This window comes from Panthera pardus, unplaced genomic scaffold, assembly GCF_024362965.1.
Source record: "Panthera pardus isolate Hobbes unplaced genomic scaffold, ASM2436296v1 HiC_scaffold_7, whole genome shotgun sequence".
Taxonomy (NCBI): domain Eukaryota; kingdom Metazoa; phylum Chordata; class Mammalia; order Carnivora; family Felidae; genus Panthera; species Panthera pardus.
In genome coordinates, this window is record NW_026527002.1 from 78,038,088 (window position 1) to 78,055,880 (window position 17,793).

The following is a 17,793-nucleotide window of genomic DNA, read 5'->3' on the forward strand; positions in this document are numbered from 1 at the left end:
TTACATTCTCAAACCACTTTTTCAAGAAGCAGCAAACAGTCAGTGGGTAGATGTTCTTTTTACAAGAATAACGACAAGAGACTCCACTAGGGGACCCAAAATCGAAGTAAGGCCTTCCTTCTATGTCACAAAGATTGGCAAATGGTTTATATGTTTCATTTCAAAATATAATGGAAATATTTTCAGTTTGTATCTTTTTTTATTATGTCCCATTTAGCTTTAAAAAAATTTTTTTTAACCTACCAATACTCATTGTTTATGCTAAGAAAACTCGGAGCATACTCTGGTTTGATGTATACAGTGAAATATCGGGACCCCAGGCAGCTTCAAGCACAGCCATCGCTTGCCACAGGGTCCCACAGCAGAATCGATGTCTTACTCAATACAGTTTAGCTCCGAGGTAGGTGAGATTCACATCTGGGCTGTATCTTCCTCTCTTGGCGCAAACGATCTGTGTTCGTGGGGGAGATCTTTTGGTGTCCGAGAATCGGTGCAAAGCTGCCTGTGGTAGGTTTTATATTCCCTTCCGCCTGGGACTTCTAAGGGGGCAGCTTCAAGAGGACTGGCCAGATGGTGAACAAAAGCCGATCTATGCGGCTGTTAGTTTTGGATCCCAACACCCCCGCAGCCCCCAGCCCGGCCATCCCCCACAGCGGGTCAGAGTCGAATGGCAGAAGGACACTGAATCGGGAGTTTCCAAAGTGACTTAACTCCCAACTTGGATATTAATTACCTGTGTGTCCTTGGACTAGTAACCCAAACCCACTGGGCTTTGCCCTCCTCCTCCCAGCAGGGGGTTAGGACAAGCTGTCCTAACTGATCCCTCAAGAGCTCCTGGCATCAGAGCCCAGAGATGCCAGGGGAGGGCTGACCTGCCTGCGAGCCAGCTTGGGATGCCAGGCAGAGTCTTGTGTGACTCCCCTCTCTGACTTCTCGCTCCTCTTTGGGGCGGTTGGATAACAGGAGCTACTCCTGTCCAATGTGCCTCCTGAAATATACCGTAGCCTCAGGGCGGGTTGGCTCAAGCCTTTACCCTCCCCAGTGCCTGTTCAGAAGAGAACCACACCCACAGGGCCTGTGTGAGCTGGTTGTAAACCAGACTCTGGAATCCTGGATTGCCAGGCCATTCATCCAAACCTATTTTATTTTATTTTATTTTTTTATTTTATTTCACTTTAATTTTATTATTCTATTTCTTAAATTTTTTTAACGTTTTTCTACTTATTTTTGAGAACAGAGCATGAACAGGGGAAGGGGCAGAGAGAGAGGGAGACACAGAATCCGAAGTAGGCTCCAGGCTCTGAGCTGTCAGCACAGAGTCCGACGCGGGACTTGAACCCATGAACCTCAAGATCATGACCTGAGCTGAAGTTGGACGCTTGGCCAACTGAACCACCCAAGTGCTCCAAAACGTTTATGTCAGAGGCAAGAAACCACGGTCCCAATGGGAAGCAAACAACTCCCCTCCCCCACAATTTCATTGCAAGACTGTGAATACTCAGCATGAGGAGCCACGGAGGCAGAGGGAGGACCAGGACCAGGCCTGTGAACACCTGGGTTCTGGGAAGCCCAAACAGACTCAGGGCAGGTCCGGTCTGCTGAGGAACTTACCGGCGGCCCTTGGATCCCTGGAGGTCCAGCGGCCCCAGCAACGCCATCCGCTCCCTAAGGACGACAGAGCAGGGAGTCAGTTTGCTGTGAAGATCTCAACAGAGATGGTTAGTGCCTCTTTGTGCACGAAGCAGTGCAGGGAGGGTGCGTCCCGAGCCCCTCCCCGGCTGCCAGAACCACAGGTGCTCCTGGGAGCCTCCGCCTCCTCCAGCACGCTGGTCTGGTCTCTGGGAACACAAAGATGTCAGGGGAACAGCAGCCGTGGGGCAGGAAGGACCAGAGTAGTCGCCAGCCAGCCGGCCTCCCCGGCAACAGCAAACTGTCTCACTTCAGAGTGGACGCCTCCGGCTAACATCAGGGGACATTTGGGGACAGAAGGCAAGAAGGAACAAGTGGATTTATCTTCGAGGCTAATAAGGAGGGTGTTTTTGGTTGTGCCAACCCAGAGATGAGAAGTGCATGGAACCATGAAAGAGGAGTTCTACGCACGTAAGTGAGTGCAGCAGGGTGAGTCCGCTCAGCTCCCTCCCCTGCTGCTCCCCCTGCGTGAAATCCAGTCCCCCAAGGCTCAGAGCACACAGCCTGCCCTCGTCCTCATCCCGGCTCAGTGAGAAATTATCCACCTCCCAAATCCAAACTCCAAAGCGCCTGCCCCTCCTAACACCTTCATTTTCCTCCATAGCCTTTATCGCCATCTGCCACCCTAGTGTTTGTTGATGATTTCCTTTACTGGGAACTAAAACATTGCCTCAGAGATAGCGGGTACTCAATATTTCTTGAATGAATGAATGAATGAATGAATGAATGAAATCTGGGCTGGCTGGCAGATGAGACATAGATTCTTTTTTTTTTTTTTTTAATTTTTATTTATTTATTTTGAGAGAGAGAACTCGCAGGGGAGAGGGACAGAGCGGGAGAGAGAGAGAATCCCAAGCAGGCCCCATGCTCAGTGTGCAGCCCAACACGGGGAGTGATCCCATGACCCTGGGATCATGACCTGGGCTGAAACCAAGAGTTGGAAGCTCAACCAACTGAGCCCCCCAGATGGTCCAAGGGGACAGATTGTTTAGACTAACGAATACACTGCTTCTTTCTAGCTTTGGTCAAGGGGTATACGATTCCCATCTTCAGCTTCCTTGTCAGTGAAAGGGTAGAAGTGATATTATTGTCCGGGCTGTGAGGAGGGGAGCAGGAAATGAGGCAGTGCTTGCAGTGTGCTTAGCACGGAATAGAAGGTATCAGTTGGGGTGCACCCTCTCAGAACCAGCGTCCCTGGGTCCATGTCCTGGCTCTCCACATTACTCTACTCCTCTGTGCCTATCAGTTCCTCTGTAAACTGGAGAAAAAGAGCTCCTATTTCAGCTGAGTTGTTGAGAGAATTGAGAAAGTTAATACATATCAGGAGTTAGTCAGCATCGGCACGTACTAAGGGCTCTCCATAAAGGGCTCTCCGTTATCATAAGCACAGATGACAGCGGTACGTCTACTGGCCAGCCCACGACCAGGAACATGGGGGATACTAACTAAATACGGGAGGACAAACACACAAGCTCTTGCAGTCTTACTGATACCTTTCCAGCGATCTTTAGTGTTTTTTTTTTTTTACATAAACTTGTAGGAAGCCCATATCATACCAAGTCCTGGCCAAGTTCTAGGGCTACAGAAACAGCTACATGGTGGGCCTCAAGGAAGTCTGGTACAGCTGCAGAAGATAGGTGTTGTTTCCCATGTCAGACAAATTCCCAGGGACAAGACGCAGTCAGATTTTTCCCCACCTCTTCCACCAGGTAAGGACCCAGTATATGTTCACGAAATAAAGGGATATTGATAATATTTGAACAAAGAGCCTAAGGTTCATGGTTCTCTGGCTGGGACGCTACAGGGAAATGACACGTCTAGTCGAAACCTAATAGAACAATGGAGTTTCTACTACAAATCAGGATTCTTCCGTATCATTTTGACAAAAACTTCTAGCATCCTCTACTCTGGAACCTAGCTAAGTTGGAATTAAGTTCCATATGGCAGTTGGGGTTAAGGGTTTCATCTGAAAGTAGGCCAACTGAGCATCAGGAAGTAAACTCTGAGGAGCCTTGTCTGTTTGGTTTCCACATCCCTGGTTCCAGGGTCTGACATCTAAGCACTCGAAGAAACAATACAATGACCAGGAGGGTTTCCTGCTCTCGAGTTGCTACAGAATGACTGGCCACTGACCCCAAATGGGCAGCTCACCAGAATCCACTCCCAAAGGTGATTAACAGTCCAGGGCACAGCACAAAGTAGATGCTCAGGAAACATCCACCGAGTGAACTGAAGAACACATCGGTCAGTCGGAGGCAGACCAGCTGCCGTCTGATTGTGACTGTCTCTGAACATTTTTTTTAATGTTTCTTTTTGAGAGACAGAGCGTGAGTGGGAGTGGGGCAGAGAGAGAGGGAGACACAGAATCCAAAGCAGGCTACAGGCTCTGAGACATCAGCACAGAGCCTGACGCAGGGCTCGAACCCACAAACCGTGAGATCGTGACCTGACCTAAAGTCAGATGCTTAGCTGACTCAGCCACCCTCTGATGGTGGCTGTTTCTGAATCTCAGATGCATCATCTTGCATGAGAATGATAAGCCAGGAGCCCTTTCCTAGAGTTGTCAAAGAACAATTTCCAGTGGGAGGAGCACATGGTTTCATTTGCAAGGGGGGTGGGGGGGGGGAGACGTGTTATAGGCTTTGAATGACCAGGGTGGGGTGGAAGTGGGGCTTTCCCTCAGCACTTACTCTGGGGCCCTCTCAGCTATTAGGTTACACAGGGAAGGTACAGCCTTTATGATATGGGAAGTGTAATATAAAATTATTTCCTTCTCAAATGTCCCTCCTCAATTCAATGCCAATGTCTCTCCCCATTACCTATGACATTGCTACCTTGATCATTTTTAATTCTTGTGCCTGACTGTCAGATGCCACAAAATCCAATAACATATTCAAATACGATGCAAAGGGATCTCTTAAGTGAAATTATTCATCTGAAGAAAATGCAGAATTTTGTGAACTTCAGTGATAGTAAACTCAGAGATCCCCTGCAAGGTCATTCACGTGCTCACTGCAGAGAGGCAGCAGTGAGGCAGTAAGTCTGAGAAACTGAAAAGGATGGTAATGGCACCTACCCTGGGCAGGGGGCAGGTGGGAAGTAAGCCGAGTATCAGAGATTTAAGGTAGGCTCTCTAGTAAACTGGGAAAGCTTGAATACTTTTATAGCTAATTTACTTTCTATGAGTTTGCTGGAAAAGTTGATTCTGAAGTGAAAGATGTGGTTTCATGCTCTCATGATTTTATTGAAAAAAAAATGCATTTAAAACAACCTAATTTGGGTCGCCTGGGTGTCTCAGTCGGTTAAGTGTCTGACTTCGGCTCAGGTCATGATTTCACAGCCCATGGCTTTAAGCCCCATGTTGGGCTCTGTGCTGACAGCTCAGAGCCTGGAGCCTGCTTCAGATTCTGTGTCTCCCTCTCTCTGCCCCTCCCCTGCTCACATTCTGTCTCTGTCTCTGTCTCTCTCTCAAAAATGAATAAACATTAAAAAAAATTTTTTTTAAAGAAAATGGTCATACTGAATAATACTAATTATTAGTTGTCATTATTATTGACTCTAGTAAACCCAGGAAAATCTGTGCTTATACAGATGCTGTGATTCCCAGAGTCTCTTGCTGTGGGACAGTTTCCTATGGAACAGGGGAATCCGTTTCTACATCTTTTACTTAAGATCCTAACTTTGCAGTGATCTCAGGCCTCCCTTGCCCAAGCTAGATACAGATTAAGAATTAACCAAGCCTGCCCATCCCTGCCAACACCCTCCTGGCCCTTACAAGCACCCTAGCCTCACTGCCCATTGGTGCTACTCATATCACTTGGTCCTCAACCCCAGATGCCTCAGGGACCCACGCTCTCCGGTCAACCTGAGACACCGTTCAGGTGTCAGCCCAGTCCTCAAAGTAAGAGCAATGTCCAACGTGACCCCATCTCCAGGGAGTATGGAAATGCGTTCAAATGTCAAAGCCAAAAGAGGAGGGGATTCAAAATCATCACTTACCCGTGGCCCAGGGTTCCCGGGGGGTCCCATGAAACCAGGAACTCCAGGATGACCCTAGGGAAACCCAAGAGGCAGTTCTTAACAACGACTCCTAAGAAGCTCTTCACTCTGGCAGCCACCAAACATCAGATGACAATCCAGACTCTAGCTTCTCATTCCGATAACAATTTTGGATAAAGACGCTGGCAACAGAAAGACCTTATTTTTTTTTTTTTTAATATATTCTTGGTATTTCCAGAGGTTGAGGAAATATCTAACAATATTTACAAAACCAAACCTACCCTGAAAGCGGATCTGCTTCACAATAATGTGAAGGAAGACGGTGTGGCTGAATACACAGGTGAAAACAGAAGCGGCCATAATGGCTACAACATCCTGTGGCTGGGTGGTAGGTCTAAGGGTGGGGGGGGGGTCTTCTTACTATGGTTTCTAACTTTTGTGTAGGCTTGAGACACCCCATGATAACAATCTGGAAACAAAGAAATGCATATGCACGTGCAACATATGCTCCCAAATGGAAGCTGTTCCGGTTTCTGTTCCGGTATGGCATCTACACTGTAATAACGTTGCAGTTGCTTTAGGAAAGGGATTCACATCTCCGGGCAGAGAGGAGTCCATGTGTGTTAAAGCAGGAGCTAAGCAAGCTAGAGCGTACTGTGTGTAACATTTAGTTTTAGTCAGACAACGTTTTATAGGATCAAATAAACCGCAAACCACCATGGAAGAGACTTCCCTGCCCTCCACCTCTATCTCCTGCTGCTGGAAAACACAAGCTGTAACAGGATAGAATGTACTATATTTGAGGAAAAAAAAAAAGTTAGAGAGGGAGAGAGCCAAACCATAAGAGACTCTTAAAAACTGAGAATAAACTGAGGGTTGACGGGGAGTGGGAGGGAGGGGAGGGTGGGTGATGGGCATTGAGGAGGGCAGCTGTTGGAAGGAGCACTGGCTGTTGTATGGAAACCAATTTGACAATAAATTTCATATTAAAAAAAAAAGGAAAATTCACTATGGCAAGAGTAATCTGGACACGTTTTGTTTTTCCAAATACAGATGGAATTTTAGCTAAGTACGTCATTCAGACCTTGAGCATAGCTAGCTCTTACCTCACTGCCTCTGGAGTACCTGCTCACCTGCCTCACCTTCTCACTGAACAGAAAGCCCTGTGAGGTCAGGGATTTGTCCTTATGCACCATGCATCTCAGAGCCTGGGGCTGTGTCAGCATGCAGCCGGTTGACAAGGAGGACCGATGGAGAGATGCACAGAGGGGTGATGGGGGGAGCACAGGGGCAAGAGAGGAAAAGGAGAAGGGAAGAGTGACAGAAGCAAAGCAGGAGAAGGTAGCCAGCTTAAATGGCAGAAAGGCTGCTGGAGGCTGGGGAGCTGGGACTGCAGAATCGGTGACCCTGGATAAAAGATGACGGGGCTGCCGTGTTTGAATCCGCAGAAAGAGGGGTTTCTGTTGTCACGGGTGCTACCTTACGATGCACTCGGACACGTGGTCCAGCGGGGCTGGCTGGGCACTGAGTGCAGAGGGGCATCCGGGGAGGATTTCAACTAGCACCGTGAGTTACACAAGAGGCACCTGAGGAATGATGGGGGTGGGAGGAAAGAAGGGGGCATGTTGTAATGGGTGACTACCATTTCAGTAAACAAAAAGCTCTAAAGGTAAGAGGGTTCAGTAAAACCAAACGAGACCAGAAAAGGCAATATCCTCAGATAATTGGGGAAGGGGAATATCACCATGAACCAGAGGAATCAATTTGGAAACCATGAAAATGTGGTTTAAAAAAATCCTGCTGCAGGCAAGGAAGATCCAAGCAGTGATGTCAGAAACGGCAGAATGAAATTTATCTAGGAAGAACAGTGATACCTCTCCAGGTTCATTATAAAGTAAGTTCTTACCTGGTCACCTTTCTGTCCAGCTTCCCCAGCTGCACCACGCTCTCCTTTACTTCCCTTGGGAGAAAAAGAAAAAAGAAAGAAAATTACAGGAAATTCTGCTAGAACTACATTGCGAAAGAAAAAAGCTCGCATGCATTCATTCACCCATTCATTCATTCATTCATGTACTCTTTCTTCATCAACTCTTACTAAGTCTGAGCTGTAGGCCAGGCAGGGTGTCCACAGAGAGAAGTTAAGGGAGTCTGGTTGAGGAACCGATGGTGGAATGCCTTAATGGGGTTGTGGGGTGCTGGTGGGGGTTACCGAGAGCCCTGTATGTTTACCCCTTGAACCTGGATGGAGCTGCAGGCACCGGAAACCATTAGAAGGAGCCGTGACTATCCTCGGTTTCCAGAGGGCTCCCTGACCCAGTGTGGGGTGGTTGGAAGGGCCAGCATGAAGAGAGGAGGGGAGGTCAGGAGGAAACTGGGGTGTGAGGATGTGGGAGGGGAGAGGCAGAATCAGCAGGGTCTGGGGGCCCTGCAGAGCAGGTGTAGGGTGGGGAGGAGGGGGAGCTGAGAAGGTGGACAGGGCAGCAGTGTCCACAGTCTGGGGGAGATGGCTGTGCCCATATGTTCCCTCCTTGCTCCTCCCCTTGCTACCTGTGCAACCTCGAGTGGGTCACTTCAACCCCAAACTGTAGAATGTCTTTTTTCTCTATAAAATAGAGAAAATAGTGATTGCCTACCCCGTGAAATGTTGGGATAATAAAATCAGACGCCTGGGAAGTACAGCAGAGAGCTCAGAACACAGCAAGAGCTCAATAAATATTAGTATAATTAGTATTTTGGATTATTTTATACTTGAACTCTGGCTTTGTCATTAGTAAGTCTATCATTAGGCAACCTGCTTCAATTGTCTGTCTCCTTATTCCTAAAATAATATTAACACAACCCCTTTGTCATGGGGTTGCTGTGAGCATTAAGTGACCTAAAATCTACACAGTGCGTGAGCTAGTGATAAATTCATTGTTAGCTGTCATCTTTCCCGTCATCATCAGCATCAGCATCACCAGTATCACCATCACCATCATCACCATGGTCACTGTCACCATCACCATTATCATTACCCTCACCATCATTATTGTCACTGTCACCATCACCATCATCACCGCCACTGTCATCGTCACTGTGGTCAAGACACTCACAATATGCAACCCACCAAAAATATTTTTCATAGACTAACCTTGGAAGTAACACTCAAAAGTTCTAATCTCTCTTAACTGTCACATATTTTGGCTTTGCATTTAATGTGGTAACAAATGTATTTCGGTAAAACGTCGTGAAACAAAAACATGTCAGTTCCGTTAAAAGAAGGCATTATGCAGTAAAATAAGTCTTTCACAGTAAGTCAGTCTTGGATCTGGTTCCAGGCCTGTCATATCTTGTTTGTGCATCCTTGAGCAGATCATATCCCCTCTTTGCTCTGGGTTTGCACATCCAGTAAATAAAGGATGGGGGCGCAGATCAATCTAGGGGAGCCCTCCCAAGTCCAGAGTCCCCCAGTTCACCATGGGTCCAGCCGCGTGGACACACTGTGTCCCACATCAGCAGTTCACCGATGGCTGTAACTACCTCGTAATGCTCCCTGGCCGCCTGCCCGAGGTGCGTTGGGAGCCTTAGGTGAACGAATGCCTATAGAACGTCAAAGGCCAGTGTGCAGGAGAGAAGAAAAGAGGTTCAAAGGGGAAGAGCATTTGTTCCGTCATTTTTACATGTCATTATTTCTACTGCTTTTAAGTGTATAAAGCCAGCACACTGTCTGTATTATAACCTCAATGAAAAGTGACGGAATAGCACACGGCTTCTCTGACATTCAGGACAACTGCCTTAAAAGTAAATGGTTCCTTTTCAAATCCCAGTCCTCAGTCTGGGCTTCAAGTCCCAGCAGTGAAAATGTCAGCAGCTCAAGGATCTCCACAGTTGTCCTTGTCTCCTTCTCCGCTGCAGCTAAGGATCAAAGCATACACAGCCACCCCCACCCCTGACTCACTTCCTTCCAGAAGAGAGGACTGACATTTACTGAGCCTCTACCCGCACCACCCTCCCCCTACACCAACCCCCCCCCCCACCCACCCCGCATGCTGCCGGGCCCTTCCCACATGAGATCCCATTTTGTGTATTTTTGGTTGGTTTGTTTGTTTACATCCTGAGCTGATGCAAAAAATATTCAACGTGTCTGTGTTGTCTAATTTATGTATTTATTTTTTTAAGTTTCTTAATTTATTTTAAGACAGAGACAGCATGAGGTGGGGAGGGGCTGAGGGAGAGGGAGAGAGAGAAAATCCCAAGCAGGCTCCGCACTGTCAGCGCAGAGCCCGGTGCAGGGCTTGAACTCATGAACCGTGAGAGCCAAAACCAAGAGTAGGACGCTCAACCTGAGCCACCCAGGCTGAGCCACCCAGGCACCCCTGTGTTATGTAACGTGGTCAGTAAGACTACTCTAGGAGGTGGGGGTTATTACCAGAGTGTATAGATTAAAAAAAAATCTGAAGACCAGAGAGGTTAAGTCATTCACCTGAGGTCACACAGCTAATGAAAGGCAAGATTGGGACTCTAATGCAGATCTGTCTGTATTCAAACTGTCTCTCCCTGCCCAAGTTACTTTTCTGGCTATTTTCCTGGGCATGACACCTTGTCCCACGGGTTTTCTAATGTCAAGAACATAGCATCTATAGTCTAGAAGTCTGACTCACCATGCTCCAGGAACCTTTCTAAGCACTGGAGATACAGCAACCAATAAAACAACAACACAGTCCCTGCCCACCTGGACTTTATATTCTAGGGACATTGCTAGTTCATTACTAGCTCAGTTCTCTTAGATGATCTTTATTCAGAGTCATTGTAAGGGCTTAAATCTCCCCATGAACAGAAGGGAAGAGATTCTCTCCCCAAACCTTTTTCTTAGAGCATTTACTTCAGAAAACTTGTCACTGTGGGGTTCTTTCTCTTTGAAATGTATGTAAATCCTTTTAACAGCTAAATAAGTCCTGCCAGATCTAGGATTCAGAAATGTCTCTCTCAAGGACCTGGCAACCGTCCCTTTGAAATGTAATCAATCATCCAGAAAGAGAGCACTCCCCCCCTCGGTCTCTGTCTCGAAGCCTCTGTGGGGAAGGGAGCCCAAATGAAAAGCCAGGCACCTCGCTCCCAGTTGCAGAACACTTCCCGTCATTAAGACGGACAGCCCGTTTTTCCTTTCTTTAAAGCTAAGACAGACGATCGCTGAATTGCCAGGAAAATTTAGGATGAACGTACGTGACACCTGGTGCTAAGAAGTCCTCTTACTTGAGGCCCGGTTATTGTTGGTCTTGAGGACTTGCACGCAGCAGGTGCAGCTGCCTGGCTGCAGGACAGAGGGAGATTTCTGCCTGACGTGCTTCACCCTCTGCAGCCATGTTTACTCAGTAACAGGACTGCTTTCCTTCTCTTCCACCTTCATGGAGAGGTTTTCTGGACTGGGAGGAGATTCTGTCTCGGTTTTAATTACATTTCTTCCACGTCACTGTGTGCTAAGCACATGATGTAACAACTACTTAGAGGGTATGTTCCTACCAGGGGCTGCTCTAAGGATGTGGGTTTCTGTGAATCCACCAAAAAGGCAGTTCTCTCAAGGGGTTTATAGACTGTTGAGGGCAGGGCCTAAACTTTCTCAAATTAACGAAGTCTCTGCTACTAGCAGGATAAGGCCTGTCCCTGGATTTTCATGGGCTACCTCACTGCCTAGAAAACCTGTCCCCCAGGATGCCTGGCACATCCCTGCCTCACTTTCCAATGCAACTAAAATCACCTCTTCCAGGTGGCCTTCCTAAGTAACACTTTGCCCAATGGCATTATTTTCCTTCAAGCCATTTACTCTTCTACTGACCCTTTGCTACAGTTGTTATTCATTCAAACAGAGAAACCACTAGGAGGACCACTTACAGTTAGATGTACCCAGCACTTCCTTGTACCCAGCTGGTACCACGCCTGATGCCCTATAAATGCCTCCCTGTTTAATCCTCAACATCCTCTTTGTGAAATAGGCCATATGGTTCTTCTTTTAGAGACGAGGGACCCTCGATTCAGAAAAGTCAAATAAATTGCCACTATCCCCAGACCCCATCCCTGAAAGTCAATGTTTTGTGCAGTATGAAAGCTCTAGAATGAAGCTGTAATTGATCATGACAGTGACCTCCCCAGGCCCAGCCAGCAGTCAGAGCCGCTGCAAATCTGCAAGATAAATCTTAGGGAAGCTGATTTCCCAGATGCAGGATTGCAAATGCAAACAAACAAATGCCCTTGGTGATGCACATGACCAGTGAACACAGGGACGTCTGGCTACGAAAGAACGAGAAAATATTTGTAAGTGCTCAGCCACCGGTAGCATTTTCAGTGTACAAATTCATCTTCATGTCTGCAGGTCAAGCTGAGATCTTGTTTGATAAGCGAGAGAAAATGAAACAGTCCTCCCGTCTGTTTTCTGGAGAGTGGAGTGGGATGAATAACGAGCATGGAGTGGCTTGGGTTTGAAGCCAAGAATCAAGGCAAGCCTGTGAGTCCTCAGATGAGCTATTTAACTCCTCTGTGACTCACTTCCCCAACAGTAGGTGGTGGTAAGGGGAAGCCTCCGCCCCACCAGGAGCTGTCCTTGGTGCTGGAGTTGGTCCTAATATTACTAGGGTTAAACCCCTAGGGGATACTAACAGGGGGTAGGAGGTCCTTGAGTCCTGCCAGCAGGGATTCCCCTCTGCAGTATCACTTAGTAGTTTGGTAGTACTGGCATTTAAATCTTGCTAAGCCTCTGCTTCCTCATCTGTAAAATGGGACAATATGTGTACCTCCTAGCATGATGCTGACCATTGCAAGATATGATATTGTAAAGCAGGTAACCTGAGCATACTGCGTATGCTGCCCACTGTAACTGCCTGGGAGCTCATTAAGTAGGGTGGACCCTAACACCTGCCAACTTCTCAAGGTCATGATGGACTCCCAAGTGGAGACAGCTAGAACCCTGTCTTTCAGCTGCAGCATAATTTCTGTTCTTTTTCCGGGTGGAAGCATTCTTTGGCTTTCTCTGAATATGTAAAGGAACAAACCCTCTCTGGAAGCGAATTAGCAAGGAACAAAGGCAGAGCCATTGTCCCAAGACACCGGCACTTCAAGTGGGATTGGGCCGATAAAGAAAACAATCCCTACTTAGTGGAGGGAACTCCTTATCTGTTTAATTGATTTGCTTTTGTTTCTCTGCATAAAAAGCCCTTCCTCAGCAGAGGCTAAGCCCAGCAGCCTGTGAGTTGACAGCAAAGGTTACTTAAGGATCAGCTGAAAGTAGCCTGCAGAATCCTCCAGGCGAGGAGCTTAGCCCCAGCTGATGACCCCAGAAAGGGGGAGTAATTCAGGGTAAATAGCACAGGTGATGCTACACTTTACGGGTGTCTCTTAACTAACACTGCCCAGGAAAAAATCTCTTATTCCATCTACACTGAAACCTGATAGCTGTAGTTCCTAAAGCAAGAGCCCTGGGTATGTCAAAACCCTGTAAGACTTCACAAAGTCTATGGATCACAAACACTCTATGTCTTAGCCTGCCAGGCAGGCCTGGGAAATCTGGATGTTTGTCATCCTGATGCCCAACTGTTCCAGTGAGCGCCCTGCTCTTACCCCGCAGTGTTGGCTTCCTTGCCTTCTAATATAATAATAAGAGGTCCAACCCCATTTTCAGAGTTGACCCTGGAGCAAGGCAAGTGAGCACTTGGCCTGGGTGTAACATGTAAGGAGCTCTGGAAAGCTCAGTATCCAAAATTAATAATAGTCCAATGCTGTGTTCTTCAAAGTCAAAATCAGTGCCAAATAATCCGAGATGAACAAACTATACAAATGTAAATAAATGGGGCTCCCACAGGGCTGGGATTAGGGGTTTAAGGTGAACGGTTCAAGTGTAGGGTTAGGTCCCATCTTTATTGAAAATTTTGGGGTGCCCAGGTGGCTCCGTCAGTTAAAAGTCTGACTCTTTATTTCAGCTCAGGTCATGATCGCACAGTTCATGAGATCAAGCCCCGCATCAGGCTCTGTGCTGACAGCAAGGAGCCTGCTTGGGATTCTCTCTTTCCCTCTCTCTCTGCCTCTCCCCCACTCATTCTCTCTCTCTCTCTCTCTCTCTCTCTCTCTCTCTCTCTAAATAAACTTAAAAAAAAACTTTAAAAATAAAATAGTGACATTTTGTTCCTTGTGAATCAACTGTACTAATTCTAAACTTTTTAAAATATTGCACTAAAGTCCTATTTATCTTGGTTACTGAGGTTTGGGGCTTCCCTTACATCTTACGTCCAGGTCCTCACCCCAGTCCCGGCCCTGTCGCTGCTGTGACCCCACGGGCTAAAAAAAGCAGGAGAAGCAGGTTGGTGCTGGGCCTGCATAGTGCCAGGTCTGGTGGAGGCACCCTCAGCAGTTCTCAGGACCACAGGCCTGGAAGGTGACTGCTTTTATACCTCTCAGTTTGCCAGCAGGAAAGGGAAGGGCAAAAGTAAGAAGCTAGCCCAAGGTCATTGCTGAGTGGGAATGCCAACTCCAGAGGTCTGGCTCCTGAGCTCGCTCTCTCCTACTGACAATTTTCTGCTGAATTTCATGTCAGACAAGCCACGTCATGTCCCAGCCAGGCCACAGGAAGAGACACAGTGACACATTTGCTCCTGAATGTCGGGGTAGGGTAGTGTGCATAGCTTGCAACAGCACAGGGTCCCCAAGGTAGTGATCAGGGACAGCCCCCAGGGGCACTGACAGTGGGGGAAGGCGACTGAGGGTGGAGGGTCAGCTCTCTTCCCCTCCTGGCCCCACGTCTGCACTCACACAGTCTCTCGCGCTTAGAGCTATGTACCATCACCACAGGGAGCTCAAATACACAGCCCAGACACCTGTTTTCGGCTGCCAGAGCCTCCCCTCCTGTTCTATGGCCGAGATCACAGCTCCTTCTTCCCGGGCTGGTCTCCCTGGCTTTATGAAAGCACAGAGCTTCCCTGCCCATTTTAGATGGGCGCCTCGTCATTCCTGTGAATGGTAGTAACACTCACCCACACTGGCACAGCACTTGCCTAATGAGGTTATTTACTGAGTGACTAGTTCTTTTTGTGCATTACATTGTCCAATTCTAACAAATCTCTGAAGTTGCTTTTGTTTTTGTTTTAAATAGGCTTCACACCCAGCACAGAGCCCAACATGGGGCTCGAACCCACGACCCTGAGATCAAGACCTGAGCTGAGATCAAGAGTTCGACGCTTAACCAACCACGCCACCCACGTGCCCCCTGATGCTGCTTTTATTCTTTCTATTATTGGGTGGTGAAATTAAGGTCCAGAGGGTCAAAGATTTTGCCTGAGACCACACAGCTCTGACTCGACCCAGGGCTGGTATTCAAATTCAGAGCCCTCTGACCCCAAAGCTCCAGTCTTAACCAGTGAGGACTCCCCACCCCAGCCCCCTAGCTCACTTCATTATTCAACCACTGAGGCATTTGTAGAGGAGTAACCTGAGACTCAGGAAGTTCAAGTGCCCCTTCCCAAGGCCACTGAGAGAGTCGGAGCCATGGTTAGACCCTGAATGTGGGTGTCATTGTTTTAAAACCATTATTCCTTCACACTGGACATTACTCTTCCTCAAACTTGGATTAACCAGTGACATGAGCAGAAAGGATGCACTCAGTGTCAATGAGGGCTCACTGACCTGTGGTCCAGCGATTCCTGGAGGCCCTGGGAGGCCCCTGGGCCCAGCATCTCCCTGTAGCAGGAATAGGAAAAAAAAAAACAGTAAGAATCCGTGTCTGGAGCTTATACCCAGAGTCACCAGCAAGCTGCTGCCCTGACACACCTATTCACTGATTTCCTGCTGAAATTTCCATCTCCTGCCTCCATCCAGCATGTCTGAACAAAGGGTGTGGGCAGGTGGCAGTACTGAGTGTGACCATGCATTCATGGGCATAGCCCACGTCTAATGGGGTGGCCAGTCCCCAAGATGACCCCCTGCCTCCCATATTCACACCCTTGAGTAGGCTCCCCCCACATCTGTACCAGAGAGGCAGGGCTGTGATCTCCAAAGATGATACATTTCATCGCGGGGACAAGGACAAAGTTTCCCCCTTTCCTTACCTTTTTCCCTTCTGTGCCTTCTCTCCCTGGCTTTCCCTGGAGACCTTTGTCCCCTTTAAAACCTGGCAGACCAGGAAGGCCCGGGGGGCCTGGAGGGCAGTCATTGCACACATCCTGGGGACAGTAAGTAATAGTTACTGGTAGAGCAAAAGGAGACACGTGCAAGTGATATAAAAGCAAACGGGTGGATCGAGTCGTTACCCAGAGCATTTGTGTCTAACTTTGCATTTTTCTCTTAATCTTAAATTAGATTTTAGTACTGATACATCTGGATTATTCCCTCCCTTCTCTCTACTTCTAGCCAGCCAGACTGCTCGAAGTAGAGCCCACAGCAATGATGTCAACAGTGCACCACTCCCTGTGAGCATTTAATAACATTACAGATTTGATGCAAACATTTAGTATTCTTACAAAATAACATGTCCCGTCTTTGAAGCTGGCGACAGAACCAAGCTGGAAGCCAAGTTCTCTGTCTTGTGCGTCTGCCTAAGTGGTTTGTACACAAAGCAGTCGAACAAAGGAAGCGATGGGCACACACCCAATGTGACCACACACACCTGGCATTGTTCTTTGTCCAAAGCAAGCATTTCATAAATGGTCCCAGGAACTGACCTTTGCTCTACTTCTTTGAGGCAGGTGAGTGATGTCCCTGGCATGATTCTGAAGTCCTCTGAGCCCAGGGAACATGATTTCTAATTTGTCTGTGTCATCCCAAGACCTTGCAGTTTGGAGTGCAGTGTGCAGCAAATAAAACTCACTGGCTTGACCACACTGTAGCCTGTGTCCTATCCCAGAGTCCTGCTAGTTTCTCTGCAATCCTCCCTCCCCTCTTGTGACAAAGATTGGATGAGATAATACAGAGGAGGCACTTAGAATAATGTGAGATCATTCCCAGTGCATTTAGGTAGTAGCCTCAATTCATGCCTGCACTCGGTGACTCCCTCAGTGCAAAACTACTTGCAAAGCATCCAGTTAGGCTCCACACCTTTCTGGTTTGAGACCTGGTGAGTACACGTCTTGAAGAGTTCATGCTTACATGGCGTCCATTGGCACAAAACAAATGCACCAACCACAGCCTTCTGATTGCTCCGCCAGAGGCGTGTGCATAGGCCCGTGGCAGCTGCACGTTTGCATACTAACGGTGACAGTGTGGGTAACTGAGCATTCTTCTTGGTCTCTAACTCAGGATGGTTTCTGACTCACAAAAGCAACTCTGAATGGCTTACTTTCCTTTCATTTGCCTCACTGCTATTCAACCTTTTAAACAAATGTTTACTTTGAGAGAGACAGAGAGAGAGAACGTAAGTGGGGTAGGGGCAGAGAGAGAGAGAAAGATGGAGAATCCCAAGCAGGTTCCATGCTCAGTGTAGAGCCCGACGCAGGGCTTAATCCCAGGAACCACATGATCATGACCTGAACCAGTTATCAAGAGTCAGATGCTTAACCGACTGAGCCACCCAGGTGCCCCTCATATGCAACCTTTGAAGAGTATTTAGAAATCTCCTGCACCAAGAAGCCTTCCTGATTGCTTCAGATGGGGGACTGCTTCTGACTCTTGCTCCCACAGCCCCAGGAACTCCTGCTATTGAAGTGCTTGCCTCGCTGCAGACGTGGTCCGTGTACAGGTCTGTCCCTTCCCCACCACGCAAAAAGAAGGTGTGGGCTCTCAGAGACAGAGGTAGAGTTGCTTTATCTTTACATGCCCAATTCAGAGCAAAGAGCCTCCTGCGCATCACGAGTTCAGTAAGTAAATGAACTAACCCACCCAACTGCCCTACTGACCCTCTGACCTTTTGACGTCCTGTGCCATCTTCTTTTAGCAGGTGGTCTGAGCCGCTGGTTGAATGTTTTCTAGAGGCTGGGGAGTGCCAAATGTTGGGGTGTACGGAGTGAAGGTGAAAGACACAAACCAAAGTATACTGGTTTTGGCTGGTGTGTTTTGTTTGGAAAAATAGCAGATTCGGGAGGAAATCCCCTATTCCTAGACCTTCTCTTGTGGTTCTTTCAAACGAGGTATCTCTATGAAACTCTGCAGCGATGG

The 17,793-nt window shown here is 47.8% G+C and overlaps 1 protein-coding gene across 1 annotated transcript in view; it reads right to left on the reverse strand.

Moving 5' to 3' along the window:
* The window catches only part of COL22A1 (collagen type XXII alpha 1 chain), a 258,748-nt gene that overhangs the window by 41,079 nt on the left and 199,876 nt on the right, over window positions 1-17,793 (reverse strand). The window contains exons 45-49 of the mRNA XM_019459762.2: window positions 15,753-15,866; window positions 15,331-15,384; window positions 7,595-7,648; window positions 5,689-5,742; window positions 1,612-1,665 (exon numbers count right to left, since the gene is read on the reverse strand). Coding sequence (XP_019315307.2) covers window positions 1,612-1,665; window positions 5,689-5,742; window positions 7,595-7,648; window positions 15,331-15,384; window positions 15,753-15,866 — 330 coding nt within the window. The remainder of the gene's footprint in view (window positions 1-1,611; window positions 1,666-5,688; window positions 5,743-7,594; window positions 7,649-15,330; window positions 15,385-15,752; window positions 15,867-17,793) is intronic.